The following is a 9,165-nucleotide window of genomic DNA, read 5'->3' on the forward strand; positions in this document are numbered from 1 at the left end:
TGTGATAAAGTCCAGAAGAGTTAAAGACTGGTTGGAGTCGCCTGTGACAAAGTCCAAAAGAGTTTGAGACAGGTTGGAGAAGCTCATGACAAAGTCCAGAAGTGTTAAAGATTAGTTGGAAATGCCTGTGACAAAGTCCAGAAAAGTTTGACACTAGTTGGAGACGCCCGTGACAAAGTCCAGATGAGTTTCAGATGGGTTGGGGACACCTTGACAAAGTCCAGATAAGTTTCAGATGGGTTGGAACCACCAGTGACAAAGTCCAGATGAGTTTTAGACGGATTAGAGACGCCTGTGACAAAGTCCAGATGAGTTTCAGATGGGCTGGAGACACTAGAAGCAAATCCCAGATGTGTTTCAAATGGGTTGGGGCTACCGGTGACAAAGTCCAGATGAATTCCAGATGAGTTCCAGATGGGCTGGAGATACTCACAGTGACATTGTGACAGTTTCAAGAGAAAAGTCCTCACAAATTGTTGAAGCTTGGTCAAAACTAAAGTGCACCTCAGACTAACATGGAGGGGTTGACAACCTCATGAAAGTTGCAAGACATCCTGGAGACATTTTGGAGACTCCCCCCATGAATATTTTTTACCAATTATTTTATTTTATTTTACTGTTGAAAGTTGGTTTTGCATATTGATTTTAAGACTATGACTTTGAAGGAGTTAAATTATTTTCTGATGTTTTACTCTGTACTGTATATCTAATGTTAGGCAGATGATACCCAGTTGTACTGGTCCCAAATACCAAAATCCCTGAAGAAACTGATCTGGTACTGAAGCTTTACCAAAACACTAAAATAAGGGCCACACAAACATGTACTCTGTGGCTCTCTTTGGCTTTAATAATGTTGTCACCTCTAAAACCATGAGCTTCCTGTCTCACTATGAAACAGTGATGTTGAAAAACTGGTCCAGTCTTCTCCAGTTTGGGCTCCTGTAAAACTGTCAGAGGGACTTTGGTAAAGGTTTATGGATGTTTGTCACTAACTAATGTTAAATTAATGTGTGTGAGTTCTGAGAGTTGTTTTTCCTCTCAGAGAGGAGCCTGCAGGCGCATCTGATAACTTCAAGATTCTCATGATTAGGCGATGAACATGTAACTTTGTACACCTGTGAAAGCCTGTTTCGTGACTGTCTACTCTTCCAAGTAAAGACTGGTTCAAAAATCTTCTCATGTCCTCAGAGTGGCTTGTTTGAGAAAGTAGATAAACAGGATATTTATTTATCAAACATAAACCATCCTAACTATTTCCAAACATTGGTTCTACAGAAGTGACTGTTCTGCACACAGAAGTTAAGCATCCCTCCCTGTGAAGTTTCACCTTTAAACATCCTGATTTCCTCAGAGCAGATGTGTTTAAACTGCAGGTCCCTAAACTAAAAGGTGAAACACCAACATGAAGAAGATGAAGGTAAACAACAGTAAAGACTCGGACAGAACCAGATTATTCAGGCTTCATGACATACTCTTGTAAAGATTAAACATTTATCTCTGATAAACCTTTAAAAAAGGCGACAATAAAAATGTCCACAGCGAAATTTCCACCAGCGCTCCAAGCGATGAATCATCTAAATGAGCCCGGACTAATTCCCCGCCGATTGATTTGATTGACTGATGGCTTCAACACCGACTCAATACGCCGATCAGTCAATTGGATCAGGACACACAAGCATCCAGGAGCTTGTTAATCATCCAAAGGTTAATTAGAGGGAAGACTGAAGGGATGGTTTGGATCCAGGACGAGGTAATAAGAACGATGACCGATAGGTTCTGCTTTAGTGTTTCCACTCTAAACACCTGAACGTACCTGCAGACTCATCAGCTCTGAGCCCCAAACAGTCAGGGACGCAAAGACTTGTTTTAACAAAGCCAAGAAGAAAACAAAGACGGTTTCAACTTTTTAAGAACCCCATTTCAATTCCATTAAAAACAATCTTAAGAACTTAAGACCATTTCGGTCTCGGTTGAAAATGCCCGGGTTGGGAACAGTTTTATTTCTGCTGGGTCTGAGGATTCTGAACACTGGGTTCTAGATTAATGGAGTCTGTGCTGAACCCGTCCTATAGGTTGTGTGTGTTGGTAATTGACCTGTCAGGTTTCCCCGGATGGAATATTAGTCTTTCTATTAAAACGCTCTCCACCATCCCCCTCCTCCTTTATCCATCCATACAGTGATACCTCCGTCTCATCCCTCCATCCAAACACACACACACACACACCATCTATCTCTGGCCTGCCGCGGTCATAAATCCTCAGAGTCCCTCCTGCAGCCTCCATGTTTATGGTGTAGAGCAGAAATTACAGCAGGTTTTCCTCCGATCGCAGCAAATGAGCCCGACCTCATTCAAACAGAAGCTCAAACTGTTTTTATTCATCAAACGTCGGATGAATTTACGGATTACGTGCAGGCCATAAACTGATTTCATATAAAGAGTTGTTCACAAAACACATCAAACGTAAACTAAGAAGCATTTGGGAAAAAAAGAAAGAGGACATTTATGGCAGCAAAGCATCTCTAAAAAGTTGTTCCAGTGACGACACAAGGCCGTAAAACTAAGAGGTCTGGATCAGAACCAGCTGGAGGAGCATTTAGTAACTGATCAGGTTAATTGCCAACAGGTCTGTCAGAGGAAAAAAATGTCTCTGTATTGGTGACATGCAGCAGTAGCTAGGCCTGTCGCAATAAACAATCAATCAATTAATCGCATGATAATTGAAAATTATCAACCTCCTTTTCACTTATCGGCTTTATAGTTTCATCAAGTCTCTTTCTGCTACTAAGCTGAGAAGTTAAGCTATGCGCTAAGCTAACAGACCGACCTCGGGGGGAAAAAACCTCCGTCTTGTCGAAGTTCCAAAATTCACGGTTGAAACCCGTGCCTTCGTGTAAAAAGTTTTTCCTCTACAAAAAAAAAAAAAGAAGCTGAGAACTTTTCTTACTTTTTTATTTTTTATTAAAAGCTTTGTGTAAAAAATGCTATGCTAAAGAGATCGAACCACACCGAGCATCTGCCATTTTGAGAACTGAAGAGAGACAACCCATGTCACGTCAAGGGGCCTCCCGGACAGTTTTCTTTAAGACACGCTGCTCGCTCCCTCACTATCCATCCTTTGGTTTAAACAGTCTTATGCTGCCATCTGGTTGTCAAAAAAAGTACTACATGCAAAACAAATTAATAAACGTTTCTTCTTAAATTTTACAATAATTATTAATTATTGTCAAATTTCAAACAATATTATCGTTTATCGCAATAATTTCTGAGACAATAATCCATCCATCCATCCATTATCTTCCACTTATTCCGAAGTCGGGTCGCGGGGGGCAGCAGCTTGAGCAGGGAGGCCCAGACTTCTCTTTCCACAGCCACCTCTTCCAGCTCTTCTGGGAGGATTCCAAAGCGTTCCCAGGCCAAACGAGACAGTCTCTCCAGCGTGTCCTGGGTCTTCCCCGGGGTCTCCTCCCAGTTGGACATGCCCAAAGCACCTCTCTAGGGCAATTAATTAATCACGACAGTTAATCGCCCAGCAAAATTTGTTATCGTGACAGGCCAAGCAGTAGCCCCTACAGAACCTCACTGACCTACACAAGGCGGGGTCAGTGAAAAAGGCCAGGCTGATTCTGGCAGATCCTGATCATCCACTCCATGGTGAGCTCAGGTTTCTTCTTCTGGACGCAGCTATCTGCTGCTCACATGTAGAACGAACAGACTGAAAAACTCATTCATCCCTGTAGCGATCAGGCTTCTCAACGAACAGTGATAATTTCCATTTTATTATTATTTTAAACAATATCTTTATTGAATTTTTATTTTACAGAACAAGCAAGGATTTCTCATTTTAATGTTTCAATGTCTTGTTATGAATGTTTTGTGCCTACTGACCGTGAAACAAATTGCCCCTTGGGGATAATAAAGATTCTTGAACTTGACTTTTAGAGAAGCTGAATCAGTTCAAAGTAAAGATGGGCAGAGGTTCACCAGTCTGTGCTCAGTCAGCAGTGACCCCCCCCCCCCCCAACTCCCCATGTGAAATAAAACTTTAGGGATGAGACGTTTGACTGCACACACTCCGACAGACAGCACTGCTTTTAGTTTCAGTCAACCTTAATCTGGACTCCGGTCAGAGACTCGTTTCTTCTAACGAGCTCCCGTATCGATCGCCCCTCCCCCCCACTTACCAGTGGACTCATTGGATTGACCGACAGCTGGAGACGTCCCAACCATCACACTCAGGAGGAAGAGGAGGATGAAGGACTCCCTGCAGAGAGACGGAGACAATCTAATGAAGAACAGTTTTGTTTTCCTTCATGCAGTGAAGCTGCTTTCAAACCAGATAAAAAAAATTAAGCTCCATCGTTTGTCCTTCAGCAGCTTTCAATTAAAACACGGGGCAGGAAGTTCTGACCTTCGGCAGCAGAACATTGCACGAGGATGATATGCGTCGTCATCAGCGGTCCTGTTTTTAACCCATCACACGAGGTACACCCTGGTGGGGCAGCTACGTAAACACCCAGGGAGCAGGAAGGGAGTGTGTCTGTGCTCAAAGGTATATGGGCATGAAGGGAAATCAAACTTGTGACTTTCTGGTCCTAAGCCAGCTGCTTTATCACTGCACCACAGTCGCCTCGAACTAATGACTAAAACTGTGGAAAATGTCCCCACAGACCTCGACTGAGTGGGAAAAGTTTAAACGGGTCACAGAAAGTTGGACTTTCTGAGACTGAACTGCTGTCGTTTCTGATCTGGAGTTTTCTCTTTGTCACTTGTCATAGCTCCACCATCAAACCCTGTAGAACCATCAAACAGAACCCGGGGTACCATCAGAACCTTCTGCTGCTCACGGGTCAAGAAGGTCTTTGATCCAACTTGTAGTTTTCACACAGAAACTGTTTGAGGCTTATTTTTTACTCTGTGATTCTGCCTGAAGTGCTGCTGGGTGCTATTCCTCCCCTTGCTGTCACCATGGCAACCACTGACTCAGCAGGTTCTTGGCCTTCTACACTACCCAGCATGCTTTTCTTCCTCCTATGTTTCCACCATGGCACCTCTAATCGGACCTTTGATGTTCAGGAGGATTCAGTCAGAGCCGGGTCGGCAGGAAACAGGAAGAGAACGGAACCTGGACTGTCAAAATAAAGCTCAGAGATCCTCTTCAGAATAAGAGTCTGCTTTGGTTTATTCAACATTTCTGAACAGAAGTTTCCTTCTGTTTTATTGGAGATCTGAGATCCACCTTTTAGAACCAGAACCATGAAAGTTCTGATGAGTTTTCCTTCAAACCAACAACAGAATAAAAATCAACACAAACATCAGCTTTAAATGTTTTCTGTTTAAGTTTGAACGTGGCGGCAGGAGATGGAGAGAAGCCGCAGGAGACACTCGAGTGGGTAATGGAGGTGTCGCACATGACGATCAGGAGGACTGAGCGGGTCTCTGGGGGACCGTTCAGGACCAGAACCATCCATCACACACTCTGTCTGCCAACCGGAGCTCAATAAACCAGAGCTGGAACAACAACGTGCCGCTCTGCGTGTTCACAAACACAGGTGTGCACAGTTCACCTGCAGGAAGGGAATTCTGGGTAGTTTACTGGTCATTCCAGCTGTTGGTTCACATAAACATCCTCCAGTCTGATCCTGAAAGGCAGATTCCCCCCCCCCCCCCCCCACACACACACACGTATGTTTTGTTATCTTAAAGGGACTTAGCATCGACTTCCATTCATTTCTACAGCCTGACCCATCAATGGTGTTCTGCTGTATTAGGACCAGTCTTTGGTCTTCAAATGGACCACTGGTCCTGACAAGGGAACAAAAACCACCAACCTGCTCCCAGATGAAAACATGCCTGGCGCTTTAATCAGACACATTTATAAATGTTGTGTATTTGATCATTAATAAAACCCGAGTCTGTTTAAAATCCATCAGTTGTTAAAATACAATATGTTTTTTTTAATAAAAGTTCATGCTCAGTAATCCAGGTAATAAATCCAGCAAAGTTCAGTCAGGACCTCTGGACGGTTTCTTTGTGTTGAAACGCTTCAACATTCATCCAGAAGACTTCATCAGTCCGAGGAGCCACAACAAACTCAGTCCCATTAGTAACAGATGAAGTCTTGTGGATGAAAGCCGAAACGTGTCAACAAAAAGAAACCAGAGGACCTGACTTCACTTTGTTGGAAGACATTTTAATGTTTTTCAGTCATCTATGATAAAAACAAGACATGATACGTCCACAGCACAAACTGTAAAAAATAATGAGTGAAATCAGCTGTCGGGTTTTGTTGCCAACAATAAGAGTCATTTGTTTACATCTGAACATCGACACTTGGATCCATCCATCCATCTTTAACCACTTCTTCCTTTTCTTGTCGCGGGGGTCACTGGTGTCCATGTGTCCGGCCGTCACTGTGCAATATCGAGTGGGTCAAATGTTCCCCAGATGAAACTGGAGCCAGAGAACGAGTCCAAAGAGAAAGTTTAAAGTTCTTCTGAAAAGAAGACGATCGTTAGAGAAGAAACCGGGCTGTGGAGGACGTGAACGCTGCAGCTGAGAGCATCTGAACGCCAACGGGAGAACTTCTGCAACTGGCTGCTGTATTTAATCATTTACGATGGTGAGGAGTTTATTCTGTATTCTAACAATTTTTACAACAACCCCGAACAATCATTTATTGTCCGCTGTCGCCGAGCAAACAGGGAGAATTAGAAATACTGTCGGTCTGTTTGTGAATGTTGTGAGCACGATAACTTGAAAATTATTTGAGGTAAGGACTTCCCTTTTTGGTGCGTGGCTGCTTCAAGGCGTAAGAAAGGTTCCTATGAACAACTGGGTTGCCAGGTCAAAATCCAAGATGGCCGCCATCATATATGATGTACACGTAAACTGGCCACCCCATTCATTTGAGGAAACTACGCTTTCTAGTTTTTATATTGCTTAAAAAGGTATAGTTTACTCAAATGAAGAGTGGCTGAAGATTAATCTATGGTGGGCAGGGCCACCATTGGCCACCCCCTGGCTCTGCCATTGCTCCTGTGGATAAAATGGCTCCCTCCACTCGCCATGATCCGTCACCCTGCGTCACCTCCGACAATAAAATAAACTACCTCCGTTTGTCTCCACAGTTTAAATCCTGAATATTTTTGCACCAAAAAACATTTGTTCGCTTCATTTCCTGTTAAAAAAAAACACTCATGTCCAAAACTACAAACATTCACAATTTAAACCTTCAGCAACGAGGCCATCGGAGCGTCGCTGGTTAAATTAAAAATGGTTTCAGAAGCAAAACGTCTCAACAAAAACAAAAAACTGCATGAATTTTGACATTTATTGTAGCTTTAAATGTGACATAAATGTTTTTTCAGCCTAAACAGGAAACTTGAACTTCACTGTTGGATCCAAGAAAAGGCTAAAATTAATAAAACAGTAGCTAAAAGCTACAAAATGAAGTATATCCAGGATCTGAAGAGCTCTTTATAATTTTAAAACAAGTTAAAATGTAACAAAAAATTTTAAAAAGGACAAATGTTTGAAAAACCAACATTCAGCTGTAACGTCCTGAACGAGCTGAAGGTTCTCAGATGAAGAAGTTACTGACAAAAACAAACCAAGAAACAACAACAACAACAAACAAAAGTGTGAATGCTGACTCATTTGAACCTCTGATGATGATGATGATGATGAGGAGGACTGCAGCTGAGGTTCTGCTGATCTCTGCAGAGTCCCTGAACACACCGCCGCCTCTAATCTGATTATGATAATCTGATGCGATTATCTGAGCGGATCGATACACAACACAAACATGAAAGTGGACATTTTTAAAACTCTTTTTTTAAACCCGTCAGAAAATATTCACTTTGAAATAAACTCCCATTGATGAAGTTCAAAGTACATTTATGACTAAGGTTGACTTTTATTTTAAATACACGCAGCTCGGATTAAAGTTTTAATGCCGAAACATTAGAAATGACCCATATAATTATTTAATTTCCGCACTTCTGCTCTCGGGTCCGAATTTTGGATTAAAATGTGAAATGAAACATTAAATTGGACGGTTTTCAACCGAAGGTTCGCAAAGAGAACTTTAGTTCCGAGCAGAGACAGAACCCGGCTCTGTAACGGAACCATATGCGGTTAATAAGTCAGTTAATGAACTGTGGTTCTGATTCTGATCGAGTTGTAAGAAGCCAAACAACAGAAACGTGTTAACTGCTCAGAAAACCACCATTATTTGCGCACGCACAGTCGGAGAACCAGACTCCTTAGTAAAAAGCACTGATTTAGATCAAACAAGCCGCCAGGTGGGGACTTACATGGGCTGCAGGTTCGGGAGGTCCGGACGGTGTGGGTCCACTTCGGACGAGTCTATCGGGGGTGTTTGGAAGCCGAGACAAGACCAGAACCAAGACCAGGGTCAGAACCGGTGTGCCACAGTCCCCCTGCTGACTCACAGAGAGACCGGAACCAGCAGAGTTCTGGTGATTAACGGCTCCGTCAGGACAGAACCACGACCGTAAATCTCCTGGAGGTGGGTGGAGGGTCCGGTCCGGTCCGATAACTCCTCCAAACTAAGCCCGAACCTGATTAACCAGCCCGGATCAACAAACCACCCAACCCGTCCAATTAGCTGCTCCACCCGGACCGGAGGGCGTGAGGCGGAACCGGACCGCTCCCAGCTGGACCCAGAAACACTCCGAAGTGTAGAAAAGACCCAGAACAGCTGCTGTGTCGGTTCCGAACTGAGTAGGAAGTGGAAGTTCAACCGCTCCAGCTCCTCCTCCTGCGGCTCTTACGTAATTAAGAAGGGGGTTTCCCAACAGGACCATCAGAACCTGGTCAATACAGGACCATCAGAACCTGATCAATACAGAACCATCGGAACCTGATCAATACAGGACCATCAGAACCTGGTCAATACAGAACCATCAGAACCTGGTCAATACAGGATCCATCAGAACCTGATCAATACAGGACCATCAGAACCTGGTCAATACAGAACCATCAGAACCTGATCAATACAGGACCATCAGAACCTGGTCAATACAGAACCATCAGAACCTGATCAATACAAGATCCATCAGAACCTGATCAATACAGGATCCATCAGAACCTGGTCAATACAGGATCCATCAGAACCTGGTCAATACAGGATCCATCAGAA

At 43.4% G+C, this 9,165-nt stretch overlaps 1 protein-coding gene across 1 annotated transcript in view; it reads right to left on the reverse strand.

Moving 5' to 3' along the window:
• The window catches only part of LOC119410987 (interleukin-1 receptor accessory protein), a 16,017-nt gene extending 11,590 nt beyond the window's left edge, over positions 1-4,427 (reverse strand). Inside the window, exons 1-2 of the mRNA XM_037677906.1 lie at positions 4,411-4,427; positions 4,184-4,263 (exon numbers count right to left, since the gene is read on the reverse strand). Of these exons, the coding sequence (XP_037533834.1) occupies positions 4,184-4,263; positions 4,411-4,427 (97 nt within the window). The remainder of the gene's footprint in view (positions 1-4,183; positions 4,264-4,410) is intronic.
• Positions 4,428-9,165: the final 4,738 nt, after the last annotated feature.

The sequence above is a fragment of the Nematolebias whitei genome, chromosome 6 (assembly GCF_014905685.2).
Source record: "Nematolebias whitei isolate Nwh7 chromosome 6, NemWhi1, whole genome shotgun sequence".
NCBI lineage: Eukaryota > Metazoa > Chordata > Actinopteri > Cyprinodontiformes > Rivulidae > Nematolebias > Nematolebias whitei.